The sequence below is a fragment of the Myotis nattereri genome (assembly GCF_964212035.1).
Source record: "Myotis nattereri genome assembly, chromosome: 1".
NCBI lineage: Eukaryota > Metazoa > Chordata > Mammalia > Chiroptera > Vespertilionidae > Myotis > Myotis nattereri.
Window position 1 is genome coordinate 223555383 of NC_138075.1, and position 23834 is coordinate 223579216.

At 43.2% G+C, this 23834-nt stretch overlaps 1 protein-coding gene across 1 annotated transcript in view; it reads right to left on the reverse strand.

Annotated features, from left to right (window-relative positions):
* CC2D2A (coiled-coil and C2 domain containing 2A) overlaps positions 1-23834 on the reverse strand; it is a 78679-nt gene that overhangs the window by 34332 nt on the left and 20513 nt on the right. The window contains exons 10-21 of the mRNA XM_081101255.1: positions 22683-22819; positions 21941-22072; positions 18648-18857; positions 17523-17629; positions 15617-15757; positions 12058-12214; positions 10539-10777; positions 9161-9338; positions 7528-7684; positions 5024-5171; positions 3942-4080; positions 1011-1214 (exon numbers count right to left, since the gene is read on the reverse strand). Of these exons, the coding sequence (XP_080957381.1) occupies positions 1011-1214; positions 3942-4080; positions 5024-5171; positions 7528-7684; positions 9161-9338; positions 10539-10777; positions 12058-12214; positions 15617-15757; positions 17523-17629; positions 18648-18857; positions 21941-22072; positions 22683-22819 (1949 nt within the window). The remainder of the gene's footprint in view (positions 1-1010; positions 1215-3941; positions 4081-5023; positions 5172-7527; positions 7685-9160; positions 9339-10538; positions 10778-12057; positions 12215-15616; positions 15758-17522; positions 17630-18647; positions 18858-21940; positions 22073-22682; positions 22820-23834) is intronic.

Below are 23834 nucleotides of genomic sequence, written 5' to 3' on the forward strand. Positions count from 1 at the left end.
GGTGGCATTCAGGCCCTGTATCCAGGCGTCACCAAGGCACAGATAAACTCCTGCCATTCACATAGCTTAAGATATTTAGCCCCATTTGGGATTTCATCTTTTAGTAAACTCCCCTTGAAGCCTGAGCTAGCTTAAGTTGGTTTTTTAAAAATATATTTTTATTGATTCCAGAGAGGAAGGGAGAGGGAGAGAGAGATAGAAACATCAATGATGAGAGAGAATCATGGATTGGCTGCCCTCCTGCATGCCCCACACTGTGCCCTGACCAGGAATCAAACCGTGACCTCCAGGTTCAGAGGTCAATGCTCAACCACTGAGCTGGCCAGGTTCAAGTTGGGTTTTTATCACAATTATAAGTCCAGACACTGCAGACAAGAACCAAATAACTGAAAATATTCTCCCAGAACAGCTTCTGCATGAAAAGTCCTACTGGTACCAGTTTCTAATGGCTCTCCATTTACCTCATCAAATACAACCTCCCCTGTCTGCCCCATCTATACAGGCCTGCCCCACTTACACAGGATTACAACCTGTGAGCCCTCAAAGGTCCCGCCCCATGGCTCTCAGATGGCTTCTGCTACCCCCCGCACTCTGTGCATCCTGCCACCCTTGCCTAGGATGCCAGCCCTGCTTCCCACTTCCTTTGTGCCCCTCCCACCCCAAGGCTGCTCTAATCCTAACTACCTGTTTCCCCACAGTGCTCACCACTGGGCCTTGTGCTTAACCGGTTGGATTACAATGGCCTTGAACTCCTGACTAACGCAAGATAATTTGCCACATTAACATAGAAGATATTTAAATGTTTCTCAACTCTACAATTCTAATTTTTCTTAGTTTATGTCATTCACTGTATTGAGAGAAGAGTTAATTTAAACATTGGATTCAAGAAAGATTATATAAAGTGCTGCAAAGAGAAACCGGCTTTGCTACTGAGAACATATTAACAGCAAGATTCATGGAGAAAGGTTTACCAAGTAGCACAGCAATATTTTATTACAGCCATTTCTTACCTGGAATACCTTTTCCATGATTTCTCGGTCATATGCTGGGATTGGCTTATAATTTCGGAACTCTGGCACCTCTTGGCTTCTGAGACACAGGAGCCTGAATCGTTTGGCTCTATTCAGTTCCTCATCTGAAACGAAGTTAAATTCCCGCTGCAGCTGTTCCAGGCGAAAGAAATCGGGGACGTAGGATTCGCCACTGGTAGCAACCTGTGAAGAACAGAGAATGCACAATTCCAGACAACGGTCGAGTTTCAGCCAAGGAAAGCCGGCACTGAGCGTTTGGGAATGGAAGCTTAACTGGTTTACGTAGACAGCGAGACTGGATATGTCCTGCCTTTCACTTAAAGACAAAGTACATTAAAATGTGATGGCAGCCCTGGCTGGTGTAGCTCCGTGGATAGACCATCGGCCTGCGGACTGGAGGGTCCCGGGTTCGATTCCATTCAAGGGCACATTTCTGGGTTCTGGGCTCGGTCCCCAGTGAGGGGCATGCGGGAGGCAGCCCATCAATGATTTTCTCTCATCATTGATGTTTCTGTCTCTCCCTCTCCCTTCCTCTCTGAATTCAATAAAAAATATATATTAAAACAACGTGATGGTAATAAGGAAGATGCTATTAAATCACTTAGTAGCTATAAAAAATACCACAAATACTTTCCCAAAGAAATAGAAATTATAAGGTTCGTTTTGGGTATGTACGTTCCCCAAATAGGTGTTATGAAAATATACAGACTGAACATGAGAGATTTTAAATAATTGTATTACTAAGTGCCAACTGCAAATAATGTTACTCATATGCATAGTGTATTTAAAATAATATATATGTGTTTTAAATATCTACATATTTTTAATTAAATTTATGGGGGTGACATTAGTTAATATCATTGTGTAGGTTTCAAGTATACAATTCTATAATTCATTATTTGTACTATACTGCACTGTGTGTTCACCACCCACAGTCTAGTCTTCCTGCATCACCATATATTTGACCCCCTTTAGCCTCCTCATGTTTTAAATTTATTTTCCAACTTTTTACTAGTCTTATGCCCATATGTAGATACAAGCATAGAGTCAGTCGATCACCTTTGCTTAGCTCCAGGGCCAGGCCCTCCTGTCCCTGAGCCTTGATCATTGGGGGGAGTGAATCAGGGAGGGATCTGGGCGCGGACCTCCTATGTGTCTGGACAGTGGCAAAGAAAGCTGGCTTCAGTACGTCTGCAGGCTGAGCAGGTGTGGGCTGATGCTGCCCAGGTGTCCCGAGCCCCTCTGCTGGGGGCCTTTGCCAGCTGTGACCTCCTCTGGGGCAGAAGAAGAGCCAGGCGCAGGGTGTGCTGGGCTTTGTGATGGGAGGTGACCCTGCCGTGCAAATACTGGTTCTTGAAGAGACCAGTCAGGAAGGCATCCCTGTGTTTGTGCTTCTGAAGGCAAATAGTTATAAAGGGAAAATGAAGGTGACAGGTGTCTTATGTTACTTCTGATTTAAAGATTGTAATCAAGTCGTGATTTGAAAAGTTTACATGGAATAGACTATCCTTTAGGTCAGTGATGGCGAACCTATGACACCCGTGTCAGAGGTGACACGCGAACTCATTTTTTCATTGATTTTTCTTTGTTAAATGGCATTTAAATATATAAAATAAATATCAAAAATATAAATCTTTGTTTTACTATGGTTGCAAATATCAAAAAATTTCTATATGTGACATGGCACCAGAGTTAAGTTAGGGTTTTTCAAAATGATGACCGACCGAGCTCAAAAGGTTCGCCATCACTGCTTTAGGTGATATGATCTGTTCTTTCTAACACTTCTCATAGCCACACTAAAAGTATCATGTTGCAAGGACAGTTTATAAAGACAAAAGTCACAAGCTTGCTTTGGGATTTAGAAATATCAGGAGAGAAATGAAAATTTTCATCTTAGTTATAGTTACGCTACTGATCCACTTATACTCATAAACATGATCATAGAATGTGTTGCTATCGTCACTTTCTGGATCATCTACTCACTTATGATGTTTTTGTGAGAATTATGATCTTGCAAGTAAAAACATTTATATCTGATACCAAGAAAAATCATTTACTGACTAATGACCCATTTTATTTATAAATTCACTGAAGAAGAATTCTGAATGTTATGATAGATACAAGCAGTTTATCCCATAAATACTTAAAATGAAACCTAAATAATAATCAAATTAATCTTAACACAAGAATACAAACAAAACCACTGCTTCTTAAAATGGCCCATCAGTCCATCAAGGTGGGATGGGAAGGGCACGAGCTCTGAAACCAGATGAACTTGGATCTGATTCCTCACTAGCTGTGTGACCTTGAGCAAGGAACTAAGGGGGAAATCAAAACTTTCTTTAGGGGTTTTACAGAGGTTTGAGGTCGGAGTATCAATAGCAGCTAATATTTACTGCACACCCACTGTGTGCCTAGCAAAGTATGGATACCTGGTAGCTGATTGATCCCGACAGAATAGCACCGTGAGGGCATCTCAGGGCTCAGACACATGGGTGCAGCCTGGATCGCATAGCCAAGTGGGTGCAGAGCTGGAATTTATTTATTTTTATTGATTTCAGAGAGGAAAGGAGAGGGAGAGAGAGAGAAACATCAATGATGAGAGAGAATCATGGATTGACTGCTTCCTGCACACTCCCTCCTGGGGATTGATACCGCAAACTGGGCATGTGCCCTGACCTGGAATCGAACTGTGACCTCCTCCTTTACAGGTTGATGCTCAACCACTGAGCTACACCAGCCAGGCCAGAGCTAGAATTTAAACTTGCCATTCTCTCAGCATTTGCGCTCTTAAGCACCACCGCAGAGAACACGGTATGAGAGCCAGTGTGTGAGAAGGGCCAAGCCCTTTCTATTCCTCTCACACCAAATCCAGACACAGCGTGGTGCACGGCTCTCCTGCCACTTTACCGAGATCAGCTGCATCAGAGGGGCGTTGCTGGGGTCATTCGGATCCAGCTTGGACTCTGCTGCCCACTTGGCCAACTTTTTCATGTCCGTCAGTCCTGAGGTGCCAATGGATGAGATGGCATCTGCTCTTTTCAAAGCGCTGGAAAAAAAGTTCATTCCGTGAGGTGGACTTAACTTGACCACAGAGCAGTTTGCCTCAGGACCACCAAATCCCAGGACGCATGGCTTAGGACGCTGCTATTCTGCACCACAGGAAGTCTGATAATTAGGACAGACTGCTGCCACTTTTCTTTACTTGAAGATTGCCATTAAATATGTTATAAGGCAGTAAATAAGTATGAATGGTGGGAGGAAATATTTGCAAACCACACACCTGATAAGGGGTTAGTATCCAAAATATATAAGAAACTCATACAACTCAGTAGTAAAAAAAATCCAAATAATTAAAAAATGGACAAAGGAACCAAATAGATATTTTCTCAAAAGAAGATATTCAATGGCTGGCAGGTACGTGAAAGAGTGCTCACCATCACTAATTATCAGGGAGATGCAAATCAAAACCACAGTAGGATATCACCTCACATCTATTAGGATGACTGTTATCAATAAGGGAAGAAACATTGATAGGAATGTAAACTGGTGCAGCCATCGTGGGAAATAGTGTGGAAAGTCCTCAGGAAATTAAAAGTAGAACTACCATGTGATCCAGCAATCCCACTTCTGGGTATATAGCTGAAAAAAATGAAATCACTATCCCTAAGAAGTACCTGCACCCCCTTCGCCCCCCCATTGTCACTGCAGTATTATTTATAACTAGAGGCCCAGTGCATGAAATTAGTGCTCTGGTAGGGTCCCTAGCAGCTGCCAGCCACTGGCTGGGGCCTCCCTTCCCCCAGCTGCCAGCTGCCAGCCGGGGTCTCCCTTCATTCTGCACTGGCCCCTGGTGGTCAGCACACATCATAGTGAATGATCGAACTCCCGGTTGTTTGAACTCCTGAGGGGACACTTTGCATATTAGGCTAAGTATGGAAACAATCTAAATGTCCAGTGACAGACGGATGGATAAACCAGCCACACGTTACCTCCTGAATCCAGTGTTCTGCTGTGACAGTGGAGGGATTAAAGGTGTCCCATTCTCTCCAACAGCCCAGGCCACACTGTGGGACACTTTCCCCGAGGTCATCAGGATCAGCTGATTACTGCCGTCAGCTTCAAATGACAAGGGCACGCCTAGGGAAACACCACATCAGACAAGATGTTTTTTAGAACGAGGGCGCGAGCCAGTCCTGGTGAGAAAGCAGGCAGTAGACAGTGGAAGGAGAGGGTGAGGGCGGTGGGGGTGGAACATGTAATTCAATATCACTGAACTTCTTCAGGTGACAGGCGACGATGCTCAGAATCACCGTGTGGCTGTGTCTCTGACAACAGAGTGCAGACGTTGTAATGAATGATGCACCCGCAGTGGGGCCATCTGTGTGCACATTCTGGTTCTGACACTCAGCAGCTGTGTGACCGTAGACAAATGACTTAACCTCTTCATGTCTAAAATAAGAACAGGAACGGCATCTCCTCCCAAGGGTTATTCCGAAGACATTCATTTACTCATTCTCTCCGAAGACACTTATTTGAGCTCCTACCTCGGGCCAGGCGCTACTCTAGGCACTGAAGATAACAGTAAAGAAACCAAACTGATGAGGATTCCTGATATCAGGCCGTTTATAATTGAGTAGGAAAGATGGGCAATAAGTTAAATGCAATGCACAGTATGTTACAGAGTGATAAGTGCAAAAGTGAAGCATATATTAGGGAAGGTATAGAGAAAGTATGTGTTTGGGGGTGGGCAGGGGTTGAGCTTTCAGATGATTGGCCAGGGGAGGCTCCAGGAGAAGCGACTTTGGAGTAAAGGCCTGAAGAAGCTGAGTTGGTGAGACGTAGAAATCTTGGGAAAGAGCATTTCTTGGCAGAAGGACCAAGTGTAAGAACCCTGAGGTGGGAGTGTAAGAGGCGGGGGGTGAAGAATAGCGGGTTAATACCTGGCAAAGCGCTAGTGCCTGGGAAACGGTGACCACTCAGCAAATGTTCGCTCTTACTAAGCCCTGTGGTCCCAGTAAGGCCTCCCTGATTTGGCCCCCATTGAATGGAAATGAATGGTAGGAAGTGTCTGGGCAGTAAGTTCAATCAACCAGAGGAAGAAAAGATTTTCAAGCACTAAATAGAGCAACTTCGCATGCGGGATTTCCAATTGATGTTATTAACACGAAACTCTAAAAGCGTCTCTGTGTTTTTCCAAGACTTCTGCTACATATGAAACATCCCATCTTGATCTTTAAAAGAACCCTATCAGCCTATAAAGGAGGTAGTATTAGATCTATTTTATGAACGAGAAAGATGATATTCAAAGAGGTTATGTGACTGCTAGGGTCACAGGGCTTCTCAGTATCAGAGCCAGGACTAAAACCTCCATCTTCAGGCTTTTAGACAGTGAGTGAGTTTGGGCCTTGGAGTTCTTGCAGATCTCCAGCTGTGACCTCACAATAAAAAAACACCTTGAGCCCTAGCTGCTTTGGCTTAGTGGATGGAGTGTCGGCCTGTGGACTGAAGGGTCCCAGGTTCGATTCCGGTCAGGGGCACATGCCTGGGTTGCAGGCTAGAACCCCAGTGGGGGGCGTGCAGGAGGCAGCCAATCAATGATTCTCTCTCATCACTGATGTTTCTCTCTCCCTCTCTGAAATTAATAAAAATATATTTAAAAAAAAAAACACCTTTAACAAATGGCAACAGAATGAGACCAACAATTAGAATTGGTAGATATAGAATATTAAAAATATTTTAATATGTTTAAAAAATAAAGCAATTAATGAATAAAAAAATGACTGAGTCTTACAAAAAGGACAAAAAATTATCACACGTAACCAGACTTATTGGAAAAAAAACTAGATAGAATATCTGGAGGTGAAAAAATACTACAAAAATTGAAATGAGAAATGCAATGAGTTGCATTGATTAGGCACAGCTAAAGTGTGAATTCAGTAGTCAGAAGACAGATATAAAGAAATTACACAGACTGCACCAGTGAAAGAAAAAAAAAATATCAAGGGTAAGAAACATAGTGGAAAGAGTGAATTGGTCCATCATTTATCTAACCAGAAGTGCAGGAAAAGATGAGAGAGAATATTAATTAATAATCTCTCTATTATAGGCATGCAAGTTATTTCAAACTTCACAGCTTTAAAATAATACCACAATGTACATTTTTTTTTTAATGCACAAAACTTTGTCCTCATTTCAAATTATTTTCTTCAAAAAGATTCCTAGAAGTAGAATTAAGGTATCAAAGGCATTCTAACCGCCCTTAATTCCCACTGCCAAACTGCTTTATACTTGCAGAACTCTGTGAATTTACTGGCCACCAGGAGCATATCAAAAACAACTTTGCAAAAAGTTGTATGTAATTATTGTTTCAATTTGAATTTTTGATTACAATTTTACAATTATTGGGTTGACTGGGAAATGAAAAATAAAAGAAAGATACGTTCACATCTGACAGTAGGACTGTGAGCCCCTGAGGACAATCCACTGTCCATACCACTTCCAACTCCCTCATGGTCCAGGGCCACATGCTGGTTACTGCTGAACTCCACTTCTTCGATGGGAGCCCTCCCGGTGACAACGGTGGTTTCAGGAATAGGCAGAAACACTTCTGCTAGCAAGGTGGTGCCACTGTGCCCCACTGTTTCATAGACCTGAAATCGAGGAAGAGAAACAGCCACATAAAAGCGGCAATAGGTCACCTGCTGCATGGGACGATATTCACAAATGTTATATCTTTTAAGGGGTTGATATCCAAAATATGTAAGAAATTCATACAATTTAACATTAACCACCCTCCCCCCCCGCAAACAATCCAATTAAAAAATGGGCCTGGGTAGACAGTGTTTTCAAAGAGGACATACAGACAGCCAACAGACATGAAAAGATGCTCCATGCCACTAATCATCAGAGAAATGCAAGTAAAAACCACAATGAAATATCACCTCACACCTATCAGAATGGCCGTCCTCAATAAATCGACAAGTAAGTGATGATGGGCATGTGGAGAAAAGGGAACCCTCGTGCACTGTTGCAGGGAATGTAAATTAGTACAGCCTCTATGGAAAGCAGTATGGCAATTCCTCAAAAAATTAAAAATACAGCTGAGCCCAGCTGGCATGGCTCAGTGGTTGAGCATCAACCTATGAACCAGGAGGTCATGGTTCGATTCCTGGTCAGGGCATATGCCCCCATTGTGGGCTCCATCCCCAGTGTGGGTTGTGCAGGAGGCAGCCAATCAATGGTTCTCTTTCATCATTGATGTTTCTATCTCTCTCTTCCTCTCCCTTTCTCTCTGAAATCAATAAAAATATATTTTAAAAAATGCAGCTGAGATCAGGGTGCACCCTAAGTCCAACACGAGTATCGCTGTAAGAGACAAAAGCACACATTAAGCTACAGAGAAGGTCATGTGGAGACGGAGGCTGAGACCAGAGTTAGGCCATCATAAGCCAAGGAACTCCCAGAGCCACCAGAAGCTGGAAGGGGACAGGAAGGACCCCCCCTTCGGAGCTCCCGGAGGGAGTGTGGCCTTGCTGACCCTGGGTGTCAGACTTCAGGGCTTCCAGGATTGAGAGACTAGACATCTGCCGTTCTAAGCCACCACATCTGCATTGCTTAGTATGGGAGCCCTAGGAAACTAAAACAAACAGAAACATATTGCTAATGGTAAGATTTAAATTAGTTGGAGATTTCTTTGGGGGGGGGGGGCTGTGGGGGTCCTAACACCTGTAACTCCTCTATCAACTCCCCTCCTAACCACCTGTGACTATAGCATAATTGATTTCTCTGGTACATTATGCCAGGGTCCTGGTAGAAGGGGAGACTGAGGCACGCCTCTGATGAATGAGCCAGAGGTTCTCCCCACCTCCACCCTCCCTCAACGCCTCCCTTTTCTCGAGGTGCACCCTTGAGCACTGTGGCTAGCATTACTCTGTCCACATTTTGAGGAGGTGACTTGGGGTAACACTCCTCCTTCTGCCAAACCTTACGCACAGACGTGTCCAGGAGGAGGCTGACCCTTGAGAACGTACCAGGAGGCTGCCATAGCCAATGGGTGACTTCCAACCGCCCTGCTCCTGCGATGACCAAGATATTCCTAGGATGGTGACTATCATTGCAATACGTACCTGCAGCGTTAAACTCTCCGGCCAGTTGACTATTTGCAAACTGAAAATCTGTCCAAAGTGAACTCGGAAGTCTGCCCCGAGTGGCCGCCCTTCGGTCCTGGACACCTCCTTGCCGTTGAAGATCACCTTTAAATACACCGAGCGCCTCTTGACATCTTCCCTTCGTAAGACCTCCGCCCTGCAAAGGGAGACGTTGGCAGGTGAGGCTGGTGTTCATGGACTGACGATAACGGGAGGGCTTGGCGGATGGACACCGAACAGGACAAGATATGCTGGAGGCGACGCTGCCAGTCGCATTAGCCCTCACTGAACCCAAAGGACTCCAGGTCTCGCTGAGCTTCTGTAATAAAGCATTGTGATTGTGATAGGGAGGAGGAGGCCAGAAAGGCCATTGGGATTTAAGAACCGGGTCCAAGCATCGCTGTACAAGTTTCCTTAAAGTTTTTTAAACAAGCCTTACATTTGTGTCCCAAAGCTTTAAGCAAACAGAAACATCAACTCTTAAATGGAGAGAAGTCAAACCATAAGGGCAGTAGTGATTTATATTTGGGGGGGACATTTTATCCTAAAAATATAACAGCATATCATAGCAGTTAGGCCGCGTTGGCTTCTCTGAGATTCAAGCTGGTTTTGTTTGCTTGTTTCTTTTGCTTAGTTTGCTGGGTTTCTTAACACTTTCCAATAGTGAGTGACGGCTCACTGCATGCAGGGAATTGAGAAATGTCCCTTATTTTTAAAGGTCATTTGAATCCACCAAAAATGTATTCTTTAGAAGTATATTATTCTTAAAGCCAGGAAGTTAAAAAAAAATCAAAACCAACAAGAGTGGCCATTAATTTTACTATGTATATGTGCAAAGATGCCCACCCAAAACTCTGGTTGTTGGTTAAGTCAATGGCAACTCACGCTTGTTAAGGAAAGGGTAGGCTTCAGATGCCTGACTTAGTATCCACGACTCCCTTGGGAGGCTCTGCAAGACCAGCAAAAGGCGAAGCTGGCCTCTGGAGCACTGAAATCAAGGGCTGAGGGGAGACCTGGGTGTCTGTGCCCAGGAGGCGGGTACTACTGGTGGACAGAAAACACATAGTGAAGTTACAGGTAAAGGCTCCAGGTCAAAAGCCACTCCGGGGAGAACCCCAAACAAAAGGGAAGCCAGCGGGGATGCATTAACTAGGGAGGTGAACCACAGGGAGTCACCAAATTATGGACAAATATTGGCAATTTTATGTGGTTCAATCAAATATATGTCTGTAGAAAGTTAATGATTCTCCTGACTGCATGGTGTTGGTCAGGGGGTGTATAGGAGCTGCACATTCCACACCGGGTGTATGTGTGTGCATGTGCGTGGGTATGTCTGTGCATCACCTGTCAATCTCACCTGGGACACTGGTCGTTGGGTGTCACACTCCCGGCCAGGCTCAGGTCTGGGACCAGCGTGGGCTCCCCGGGTCTCCTCCTGCTCCGGGCTGCTCTCTCCCGCACCTGCTGCTCTAGCACTGCCTGCCGGGTGGGCTCCGGGGGGATGGGTTTCACGGGTCCCTCCCCAGGAGATGGCTCCTCCACCTCCTCATCAGGGTGTTCTTCAGCTGCTTGTTTCTTTTTCTTTTTCTTGGCCCTCTGTTGGGTGAGAGGCAACCTTATGTCAGATGGAAATGTTAGGATTTCATTGAAGAGCACAGCCTTCAGAATCAGACAGACCTGGATGCAAACCCAGCGACCCCTCAGATAACTGTGTGCACGCAGGCAGGTTACACAGCTACCTGGCCTCTCCATGCCTCCATTTTCTCTTCTTCAAAATGGGGACAATCATGGGAAACTCCTTCAGGGCTGGTGAAATGGGGTAGTTAATGCCTGTAAAGCACTCATCACAGTGCCTGGCCCTTAGAAAGAGCTTAAAAAAAAAACGTTAGCTATTTATATGATTATTAATATATATTCTCAAGGCCAAGGACACATCTTGAAATTAAAGTGAGGCTGTGGTCGGGCCGGCGTGGCTCAGTGGCTGAGCATGAACCTATGAACTAAGAGGTCATAGCTCCATTCCCAGTGGGGGCATATGCCTGGGTTTCAGGCTCGATCCCTGGTGTAGGGTGTGCAGGAGGCAGCCTATCAGTGATTCTCTCTCATCATTGATGTTTCTGTCTCTCTCTCCCTCTCCCTCTCCCTCTCTTAAATCAATAAAAATAAATAAACAAATGTGGCTACTTGAGACACAGGTTACGCTTCCATCACAGTAATCTTATTACAGTGGTGACAATGAGACCTGTAACATTTTTTGCTAGGCTCAATGAACGGAGTAATAAGACTTGAATTTCAGAAACAAGGAATAGTATACCTTAAATCACCTGCTAAAATAACAATAACAATGTTTTCCTATAAAATAAAAAAATATATATACAGTAAGGCTGTGAGCAGGACTGGCACTGCAGGTTCCCCTCATCTATTACTTATTGCCCTTGAATTCAATTTTGCAGATCATGTGTACAAAGTTATGTAGTTTTCGGAGGGAGAACCAGGAGAATCAATGCCCTCCATTCAACAGGACGATGCATGCAACATGCCTGACACAGACATGAACAAGTACTGTTATGACTTGTTGGTTCACTCAGATAGCCACAGAGTGATAACAGAGCTAACAGTGATAGCAAGAATAACTTGCCCAAGAACACACAGTTGGAGAACCCTGGCTCTGGTTTCAGCTAGCTCTGCAGCTTTTTAAACAAGTGCATTCATTAGCCAGTTCATTCACTCATTCTTTTGTTCCCTGGCGAGGGGGCAAGGAGAGAGACAGAGCAGAGCCAGCAGTTTCCCTCCTTCTGTCTCACGGGGTGCCCTCTAGACCCTCCCTCCCGTTCCCCCAGGTCAGCCCAGTTCAAGGCTGAGGCTCCTGTGCGAACCTGGGCTTTCCTCCAGGCTTTCCACTGCTGATACTCAGTTCTGTATTCTTCCATCTTCTGCTCGTACTCTTCCGAGTGTTCTTCCAACAATTCGCTTATTTCAGCTTGAATTTCTGCTTCATATGCTTCTTCGTCTGCTTTCTGGTCCACTTTTTCCCTTTAAAATAATTCATAGTACCTTGGTTATTTCCTGAAATGAAGTAATAGACTAATAATAACAGCAACCACCTGCACCAGGCTTGATTTGTGGCAGGAACTCCTCTAAAAGTCCTGCACATGTCAGCTCACATTCTCGCGATGCAGAGACTGATCATCACGTTTTATACATGAGAAGACAGGCACAGAGAGGGTAAGTCACTTGCCCAAGAACACCAGCTGGTGGTGGAGAAGCTGGAATATTTACTGCTAAACAACAATGCCACTCTAAGTGACCCAGATGGCATACTGACATGGTGCCAGTAAACTCTCCACCTGTAGCGGTAGAAGGTCCCTATAGTTATCTTATTAATCCTTCAAGTCTCTGACAACTCACTTCATCATTTGCTACCCAGTCCCTAAAGCCACTTTTTGACTTGGGATTGACAATTTGAGTTTTTCTTGGATGATTCTGCGGACACTCCATCAGGAGTTCGGCTCAACCCAAGGCAGTGCTTCCCAAGGTATGTTCTGTAGAACACTAGTTCTGCGAATGCCCAAGTCAACCTGAGGTTCAACAAATGGGAGCGGCCTCTTGCTCATCTTTGCAGGGCCCTTTATCTGTTAGTGGGCAGTGTGACTCTTTAGGAGGGAGATGGCCAACATGCCTACCCAGTATGTCCCACCCAGCACTTAGAGCTGTTGCCACTCATCACCTGTGCTTATCTCCTAATGTGGTCTGGTCAGGTCAATGCCATCTGTCCTCTTAAAGCGCCTCATCCCTTTAGATAAACTTAGTCAGGTGCCCAGAGCTGACAAATGTTTGCTATGTACATGTGTAGCCTGGTGCTTAGGCAATTAGCAGTCCCCCAAGGCACAGACATTTACAGATTTCTAGGATTTTACCTAAGAAACCCCTTTGGAAGCAGTGACACCTCACATTTATAAACATTGGGGAAGTCTGGCTCAAAAATTTAGTTCCATCTCTGATATATAAGGAAGCATTCACTTCCTCCTTGTTATTTAGAAACACAAATGAGCTGGTGGAAATTGGGGAACTTGTGCAGGAAAAAAAATTATGCTATATCATAAGGTGGCTTGAGGAACCACGAATGTAAACGAAGGGCATTCCAGAAGAAGTTAGGAAGAAGCACTTAGGGAAAAACAGGGCCTAAGTTTTATGAAAGTGACAACCTAGAGGTGACCTGAAGGGTAAATCTCCTATAAAATTCAGTTTATCCTATGCTGGTGACCAAGATCAACAGTAATTGATATAAATGTGAGGAGTCTGGCAGAAGGCTGACCAGGACTCCTTCTGATATTCACAGGGTGAATATCTACATTTTATTACCTGCTGCTGACTCAATGGCCTAAAGCAAACTCCCCCAAGACCTGACAATCTTATTTGCTAAACATTACCATTGATATGTCTGTTTGTATTCCTAAAGGCCATTGTGTATTCTAGCTAATAAAAGCAGTTGGGAATGGAGCAACTGGAGAGAGCTTGACCGCTATGGTTAGGCTGTCCTCTGGTTCCCCCAGTAATTAAAAATTAATATTCCATCTTGTGTATCATTTGTGCGTCAGCCCTCCCTCCAAGTCTTTGAACCTGCGAAAGCCATGCTGGCCGTGGATTCTCGCAATCCTAAACTTAGGAAGGAGGAAGGAAGGAAGGAAGGAAAGAAGGAAGGAAGGAGAAAACAATCTTATAAATATTTACATTCTCTATTGAGGTTAGAAGGGTAGCCTGGGAGACAGAATTTAGAAGTAGAAACACCGGAATTTCTGGGAAACATCCATGGTTTCTGTGGGAGAAACTCTTTAAATTTGTTTTTCATGAACTAACATTCAATGAGCACACACCCAGTGGCAGGTGCTCTGTTGGGGACCAGAGTCCCAGTGGCAACAAGGTTCCTGACCTCACAGAGCACAGTTTACATTGGGAGGATGTCGTCTCAGCCTCTGATGATTACAACGCCCCCAAATCACCAGCCACAGCTCTCTTTGGCTAAAACATGGCTGATTTCAAAGCCAAGCACCAGCTCATTGCCCACACTTGTCACTTTCGTGTTGGTATACGGACACAACACTCATTCAGAAGAAACCATCCGGAGAGGACCAACACCAGCAGAGACACTCTTGAATCAATACACAGAACAAGGCTCTGCTTGTTAACTGTGCTCTTGCTCATGGATCAAAGCCTAGTGAATGAGGCCTCCTTAGCATAAGTGCTATCAAAAAGCATACCTTCCCACACCAGGCCCTGGTCAGCTCCAAGTGGGTTGGAGCCTGATGTGAAAGATAAAGCTGTAAAGACTGCAGGAGACAATATACAGACCACATGGACTATCTACATGACTCAGAGGTTTTCTTCAGCAGATATGAAAAGCACCGATCACAAAAGAAAAGTCTAAAATATTCTTTTTAAAGTTAAGAACTATTCATCAAAAAGCAGCAGAAAGAGAGTATAAAGACAGGTTCAGATGGGAGAGGCCACTGCGGCAGGCACCATCCACAAAGGTCTCGTGAGCGGGGTGTATGCTGAATGCCTACGAATTATGAAAACAGTAAAAGGAAAATCAATCCAGGTCAAAAATCAACAAAAGCCTTGAACAGACACCTCAGAGAAGAGGAAACCAAGGTGACCAACTCATGTCTGGGAAATAAAAATTAAAACAGGCCATCATTAGATTAGTACAATGTTCATGTTGGGCAACATCAGGCGAGATGGATATGGGTGATCTGGACCTACGGGGACACTGGTCAGAGTACAAATCAGCTCAGTCACTCTGCAAAAATGTCTGTATTCAGCACGAAAATGTAAATTCTTGGCAAAATGCCTCCCTTAAGACTCAACAATTTCACTTCCAGGTATATTTCTGGAAGGTGTAGCACACAAACCCTAAAAGACATGTCCACAGGAGTGCTGTTTATAACAATTGAAAAATGGGATCAACTCAATGTCCACCAACAATAAAATGGAGAAATCCTGTGATATTCATATAATGAAGAATTATAAAGCAAGGAAACTGCAGCTATGTGCCATAAGGTAGATGGTTCTCATAAAGTATTAAAGAAAAGAAACAAGTGTGTATTCACTAAAGAATACACACAAAATACTTTTATTTATGGAAAAGTCAAAAACTATATGTTCCCAGGGATTATACATCAATGGCAAATCTATAAAATCAAGGAAACACTGATCATAAAAGTCCAGAAAATGATTACTTCTGGGACGAGGGGGGTCGAGTTGGGGTTAGGAACATGGGGCTGCCAGGTTATGTTCTATTTCTGAACCTGGGGAGTGGTTACATGGTTATTCATTTGTAAGTATTTTTTGTGATTATTTTTAAAACTGTACCTATGTTTTATACATTTTTCTCTATGATATAACCCAATAAAACAATTTTTGAAAAAAGCCTACTTTCTCAAAACAAGTTTCAAGGGCGTGTTTGTAAACCTCTGGAACTCTCGCAGGGACTTCATTTCTTTCCAGACTTTTATGATGGTCTTAAGCAATGTTCGATCTGTTTCTTGTTCAGCATCACGAAGTTTTCTTGTTTGCCTACAAGATATAATACACACACACACACACACACACACACACACAAAGTTATTTAGCTGTGTTTGCAAATTACAAAGAACTACTAATGCTATAGTGATTGCATATTTAAGAGCTATAATATAGAAAGCCAAAACTATGAATGAAAATTTGAATACAATAGGATGTTGATATATTTTGAGAGGTTATTTTCTTTTCTTTTTGCTAGATGAATCTGACTTCAACTTAACTAAATTAACTTTTAAAATTATTATTAATACAATGTATCTTCAACAAATCACCACCATAGACACTATAAAAATAAACAGCCAAATATATGCAGTTCTCATGGACTAAAGTATTGTTAACATAGGGGGGTTTATTGCTGTCCCAGTGATCAACAAATATTTTCAAGTCTGTGTTAGCACAAATCACAGTTCTCCCTTTAGGAGACAAAGTGATGTTAGTGGGTGCCTTGGTGAGTTTTCAGTGCTATCTAGAGGAACGATAATTTTGGCCTGATATGAAGAGGTATCCTTGAAAAATGCTTCTGTTTTCATTTCCATTATTTAAAGTGTTTGCCAATTACCTAGTGCCCTACTTTAAGCTTTCTAGGACTGATAGCCTAATCCAGAACCCAAATGCACTCTATTATGCCATTAATTAATTAATTAGGCAGGATTTTTTCCTTGAGCAAGTACATGTGACATGTCAGGGGATTCAGAAGTGTCTAGAAGATAGGAGGTGTCCCTGTGGTCAGAAAGTTTAGCTCATGAGATAGGCACATAGATAAATGACTGTAACATACAATGTGAGCTTGGCCTAAGATAGCTTGACCCCCCAGAAGGCAGGCCTTAGCCTGGAGTTTTCCTTGTGTTAGTCAAGCCTCAGGAGAAGATACAGAGAAGCACAGAGGGCTGGTTTTCTAATCATTCAACTGGTATCCGTGGAAAAGGAAGATGACAGCCAACTAGTGGTTGGGTGGCCATGAGTCCGGACACTCTGCAAGTGGTGGAAAAGCAAGAATGCAGTGAACTAGAAGAAGAAGCATTCTTCTTGAGGAGCAGCAAGGCATTATGGTTAAGGACACAAATGTGGGCCTCACTCCCCAGATGTAAATCCTGCTTCTATCGTTTACTAGCTGGCATGTGTGTTTTCTGTCCATGTGTCCCACACGTGTGTACCTAGGACAAATGAGTACTGTGTCAGGTGTTCTGTAGGGTTAGTAAATGGTATCACATCGCAAGCAGCCTCTTACACCTGGATTTTTAAATTCAACATTATTTTACCCATATCGATACATGCAGAGCTAATTCAGTCATTTTGACCATGGTAGAGACAGTTCATGTGACTCTAGCAGATATGTTCAGTGCCATGGGGTCATTTCTAGTTTCTGACTTTGTAAATGATGCTGTGAAATCCTTGCAGGCACCTCCAGGTGCCTGTGTGCATGGCTCCTTGGAGGGCACACGTCTGAAGCAGAATTTCTGGGTCTTAGCTGAAGGGTATTTCCTCACTTTGCTTGTCTCTGGCCAGGCTGTTCCCTGAAGGGGTGACTGCAGCAGTATTTGTTTCCACCAGTAGAGTGTGCGAGTCACAACATCCTACATCTTCATCTCTTTATTGGGCTTCCAGTTTGGTGTTAAAACGATGGCTATATCTCATTGCTTCTTTTGGCTTAATTTCACACGTATTCAGTGCATTCAGAAAAACTGAAAAAAACTGAGCTCTCAACAACTGCACAGCAAACTGGGGAAAAAAAGAAGTTAAATTATAGACTTTAACTCACCGAATTTCAGATTTATACTCATTGATGGCTTTTGGGGTTATATCAACAGACTTATGAGATTTTGCTGGATCAAGGCCCATCTGAACAGCATTTCTTAAAGCTTGGAGCTTAAAAAGACATGGATACATGTTTTGAGTTAGACATTGTCCTCCCTACTGCAGGCTACTTGCCTGGACCTACCCACAAAATGACCCAAGGACCCATCACATAAATGGATGTCCAAGCATCTAGCTGTCTCCAGGCTTTTGCCAAAATGAACTTTTACAAAGAGCTGTTTCTTCTATTCTTGGGAATCAACCATAGTCTTCTGCTCTACCAGCTGAGTTATCAAAGGGATGGACTCCTTCTTCTATTCTTGAAAAAAAAAAAAGGAATACTAAAGAACACTGCATGTCTGTCCTTGTTCTGTGGCCCAGATAATCAAGAGGCTCATGAGAGATGCTGCTTTTATGTGCATGTCTCAGACACAAGGTTTTTTTCAAGGCTAAAAGTGGGTCCTTCTGGATCTTGGTCTTACACTGATATTTTTGTGATGTGAAGAGAACATAAAATAATAGATTTATAAGAGAAGGTACCATGGAGTTATCTCTTTTTGGAGGTAGTATGTTTTAACATCAGGGTAGAAGACTAAAATTCCCCATAGTCAAAATTATCCATGAAAATTCCACAGGATGGGATTACATTGGAAACCATTCTGAAATGGATGGCCATGTCTTTGAGCATCAGTTGAAACAACTGACTTGTGTTCAGGTACCAGGTTATGGGAAATTATATGTAAAATGAGAATGTTTCTAAGAACAGAGAGATTCTCTAGCCTTGAACAGCCTCAGCATCTGAGGTCACATAAGCAAGACACAGCCAAGCATCTTTCATCTAATACCCACCCCTGGTAGGTGAGATCGCTTGCACTGTTTGCACAAATCTTTCTCTTTTAGCCAAGTGTGTGCCACTGAATTTGCACACGTTCAAGTACATAGTCATATCCTTCCTTTTGTTTCCAGTATAACAACATGTCACACATCCTAGAAAGAGGAGCCACATGGACATTTGCTGCTGGACATGTTTCTGTTGCTTGGGCTCATCAGAAGAACCCACCCCTCCAACAATAAGTGTGGAAGAGTGTACCTTATCAGTAAGAAATTGTGCCTTGTTTCTCTGGCGTCTTGCAAGGTACTGGTCATATAACTGGGCCAGCTTGGCTGCCAAAACATGCTCTCGGCTAAAACAGGGATGATGGGTAAAGATTAACCCTGAAATATCAATGTCCAATTGGAAATTTTCAGGAAGGTCTCCAGATCCAATCATATGTTGAGTTTTCTGCACATATCTGACCGCCTGCCAAAAAGAGCAGAGTGTTGAGAGGAAACACAGTTAAGGCACTTACTAGATAATGACCTAATAAGCAATGGAAAGATATTCAGATGCAAAATACCTCCTACCCTGGTCAAGCCAGATTGATGCTCCATCCCCTTTCCTGGTGGTTTTAGGGGCCTGCTCTTTTCTGAATAGTCGAAAGGTAAAAATGAAAGACAAGAGCGAGAAAGGAAACCATTTTAATCTTGTCTCCAAGGTTTTTTAGATTTTTCTCTCTCCCAAGTCAGTCCTAATCTTTGTCCCGCAGACTATCTTGTTTCTTTGGTTTTGTCTCTGGTGACCTTGAAATTCTTTTGACCAGAGATGCATAGATTCTGGTCCAAACTGATCATTATTGGGATCATAGATATATTCTCCATGTACAAAGTAACAGTGGAAGAGGGAGATGGAGCAGCTGAGGATGTGGAAACAGGAATGGAAATTTCCACTGGGACATCCATGGATCGCTTCATGCATAGGGAGCCCAATAAATCCCTCTGTGTTTATCCCATAAAATCTTTAAATATGCCCCACAGATCACCACTGCTTTTAAGGTTGGAAGGTCCAAGGTGGAGAGACCTTTCTGATTCTGCGTCTTCATTTAGGTAGACACTACTGTGATCGGGAAGTGGGCATTTAGACACATCTCTCGATTCTCTGTTTTTGCAGAATGGAACTTTTGGAACCTACTTATGTTATCTGGAAAATGATAAGCTTATGTGACATAAATGTATTATTTATTAGTTATGAAGTTAAATGGAATTTGTAGAAACTGTAGTGAGAACTGAAGCATCTATCTTTCATCAGTTGTGGGTAATGTTCAATAATCTCTTCACTTAATTCCTCTTCATGGCACTATCTAAAGAGGCTGGGCTGGGGGAAGCCTTGGATTCCAGCTCTGGTTCTAACTCTGATTTGCTCTGGAACCTTGGCGAGGTTACTACACATCCCTGAGCCTATTTCTTCATCTGTAGGAATGGGAGGCTGAGAAAAGATTAGCATTTTGTAGATCACTAGGCAGCATATCAATCACTTCACATAGACCACCTCATTTCTTCCACAAAGATGAGTGGATGTTTGCGATGTGCTGGGCCTGTCTCCAAGCAGCCACTGCATTAGGAGGAGGACTGGGAGCTGACCTTTATTACAGGAGGTGGGGAAGATAAGGCCTGGGGTGTGCACAGGGAGGCTGGAAAGCCCAGTAGAGGGGACTCCTATGATTATAAGATTCTAACTTTCTCCCGTCTCAGACTAAGAACAGGAAAGGGAGGTCCAGATTGTGTGTGTGTGTGTGTGTGTGTGTGTGTGTGTGTGTGTACATGTAAGTATGTACAGAAATATACTCCCACAGGTTATATAGTGTGATCTGCTTTTCAGTTACTATTAGTCATCAAAATAGTACTGGTATTCACACTTATAACAAAGCATGTACATATGAGCCTTCATTTACCAATAAATTTGTCCTGGTTTGGTGTTGCTGTCTGCTTTGCACTGGTAAGAATATATGAGTTTATTTCTTTTTAGCCATTTAATCTCATACTTTGTCCTCTGCCAGATTGGTAGACTATTAATGTATATTTAGGACATATGATTTTCTGCAAGAGTTCAATAGAGTGTATCCTACTTTTATTTTAATAAAACAACACATTTTCTCCAAAAAATAGCATTTAAAAATACCATGTTGGAAAAGTATTAAAAATGTCTTTAATGAGAAGACTGGTAGATATTTTGTTTTAAAAAAAGTCCTTGTAAACCAGGATGTGTTTATAAATAGGGAAGGATTGACCATGTCTCAGTCCCTTCCAAAACAGGCTAAACTGCATCTCCCTTCGGATTATAGGGCAGAAAGCCCATCCTGCATGGGTCTTACTCCACCAATAATTTGTATGTTATGAAAGCCCTAGTTCTGGTCATTAAGATCCTTACACTTTAAATGGCAACAGTGGAGACCCATTTCTTTCCTCTTTTATTTCAGTAAAAGTGTTCAGTTAGCACCTGCATTCACGTTAGAAGTTTTTACTCTGAGTGGTCACGATTTGTCTTGTGAGCACCCAGACTACCTGAGTGACTTAGAACATTCCCACCTCACAAAGACGTGTACTAGGACAACTGAACATCGTTCCACAGACTTAAAAGAACATTCCTTCCTAATTGCTTGGCTCTGGCTGGGTCTTGCCTTGCCTTTCCTTTTACATGGGGTATGAGATCACTCAGGTGTGGCTCTCAGGTTCCATCTTGTACTCTTCTTGATGAATAAGAAACGTTGGCAGCATAGTTTCAATTACTTAAAATATTACCTGGGGCTCCTGTACTTTGTGTCTCCTTCCCCAGATCTGCATTAGCTCATGTTCAAGTGATTATTGGTGGCCTTTGCTGTAAGCTGAGCTCAACTAAATAAAAATAGCTCCCAGGACTCTTGGTAGTCATTGGGCAAGACCACTCAAAAGACCCCAACTCTCTTCCTATTGGGGAGCAAGACCCTCTGGTTTGTTGTCTTTCTTTTTGTTTGCTACAATTTCTCCCAAGAATAAATAACATTGATAGGGCCTATTCTTTTAATTTTGAAATTGATTTAATCCTTTCAGTCTTGAATTGAAAACTGAAAACCAGAACTATCAACGATGGTACATATGGACCATCTGCTGACAGTCTCAGCACGAGTAGAGATGCATGCCCATGGAGAAAAAAACAAAGTTGTACAGAAAAAGAATAATCATTGGTGGGATTAAAATCCAAGTGTCCATATTTGTCCTGGAAAAATAGTAGCAACTGAAGTAAGATGACAGAAAGGAAAGAAGAAAAATAAGAGCAACTAACCTGGATATGCAAATAAGACACTGACTCAGCTACCCCACCTGGTAAGCTCGCTCCTGGTTAAAGAAGGGATTAGGTGAGCACAGTGGACTCCCTTGTAAATAGGCCTGCTGTCTGTTCTTTATGTGTAAGATGTAAATTATTTAAAAAATAAATCAAAGTAGAACACCACGAATTCAGTACTCCAAGTGATTCAAGCAGCAAAGCACTTTTAAGCAAAGGCACCTATTAAAAATACGAGGAAGGTTTACCTTCTTATATAGCGTTTCGAGCTCTGCATGAATGTCTTGCTCCTGGGTCAAGGCTGGTGGCCGGGAAGGGGAAGGCCTGATGGGGTTTGGCAGGGCTAGGATTCTGCCATCATCTCCGAACCACCTTCTGTCCTGGGGAGCAGGCAGAGGGAAGAACATTTTCTTCTCATTGGACAGAAATGGTTTACAAAATAAATAATGTTTGCAGGGAAATTCCGGGTCCACATACACATCTATGTACCTTCCCTCTTCCCCAATAGATCTTCTACAGTCTCTGTTTCCATTAGAAATTGAGTCTTCACTAATGCCCCCTACAATTAATTTAAGATATAGTCCTCACCACCACCCCACCTGCAAAAAATAAAAATAAAAAAAACCTAAAGAAAAAGCTGTAATAATTGCTATGGAAAATTTTGTATCCTATTCATTAAAAATTAAAAAAAAGGAGAAAAGCAATAGAGAACATTCTATCCTGGATCTTTGAACATTTATTTCTATAAATTGGGAAATTGTTGCCAACATCTGATTTACAGAAGCCGGAATGCAGCTGGCAGAAGATATTTTTCAGCAGTGAGTGTGTGCCGCTTGAGATCATGAAACATTCTGAGACAAGTTACAAAAAACTAAACGGCTGTGTACGGACACCTGCAAGGGGAAATGAGTTGGGTGGTGCAGTGACTGCCCTGTGGAAAAAGGGATCCCCTGGGTCACTCAGGGCGACGCTGGGAGGGGGTGTGCTTACGGACTCCTGCACCAGCAGCCTGTTCTCCATGATATTCTGCGTGGCCCGCGGCACCTCGGGCCTGGTTCCAATGTATAGTCCTTCGTCCTCCAGGAACCTGGGCTGCACGTTCTCAGGAAGCTTCTTATATGTGGGCACTAGACAGTCCATAGAGAAATGCAGCCACTTTAGTGCCCACCTAACGTTTCCAAATGCCTTGTGAGAAAGCAAACCTCCCCAACAAAGATTTCCTTTCTGTTCTTGGAAAAAGGCCTGTTTTCCAAATTAATTTCTCAAAGCAGAACAAAGGAGAAGACGAATGTGTTTCCTTGCAATACCATGTTGTAGAGATGAAAACATTCAATACCTACTAGTATGTGAAAGGAGCAGTAACGAGGGATTAATCAGAGGGTCTGCTCCAGTACCCTGGCCACTCCCCACCTCAAGGAACTCCCCCAGTCTGCTTCCAAACACACAGCTGCTCAAACTCTTGGAATCTCCAAAGTGCTAACTATCCACCCTTTTGTATGCTAATGAGAAGACTCCTGAATGGTCTCAGGATTAGTGCAGTGTCCAGGGAACCAATCATGTGAGAAGACAGTTGGGGTTTTCATCACCCACTCCCTCCACTCCCACCTCTGGGAGAAAAAAGGGACAGAGGGACCAAAGATAGAATTAATCACTGATGGCAGTGATGTAATTAATCGGTTTTGGAGAGCTTCCTGGTTGGTGACACACACCCTTTGCTCCCTGCATCTCTTCACCTGTGAGCTCTATGTTCTTTATAACTAGAGACCTGACGCATGAAATCTGTGCAAGGGGCTCGGCCCTCACAGCCGCAATGGCTTGCCTCGGCCCTCGCAGCCCCAGCTTCGTCCAGAAGGTCGTCTGGAAGGTCTTTTGGCTGTCCTGTCTAATTAGCATATTATGCTTTTATTATTATAGATAAACCAATAAATAGAAGTGCTTCCCTGAGTTCTATGTGCTGTTATTTCTAGTTATCAAACCTGAAGAGGGAGTCAGGGGAACTCCTGAATTTCAGCAAAGTCGAGTAAAAGTGTGTGTAGCCTGGGGACATGCTATTTGGCAATTGCTGTCTGAAGTAGTAGGTAGTCCTGTGGGACTGAGCCCTTACTGTGTGGGGTCTGCACTCACCACTGGTAGGCAGAGCAG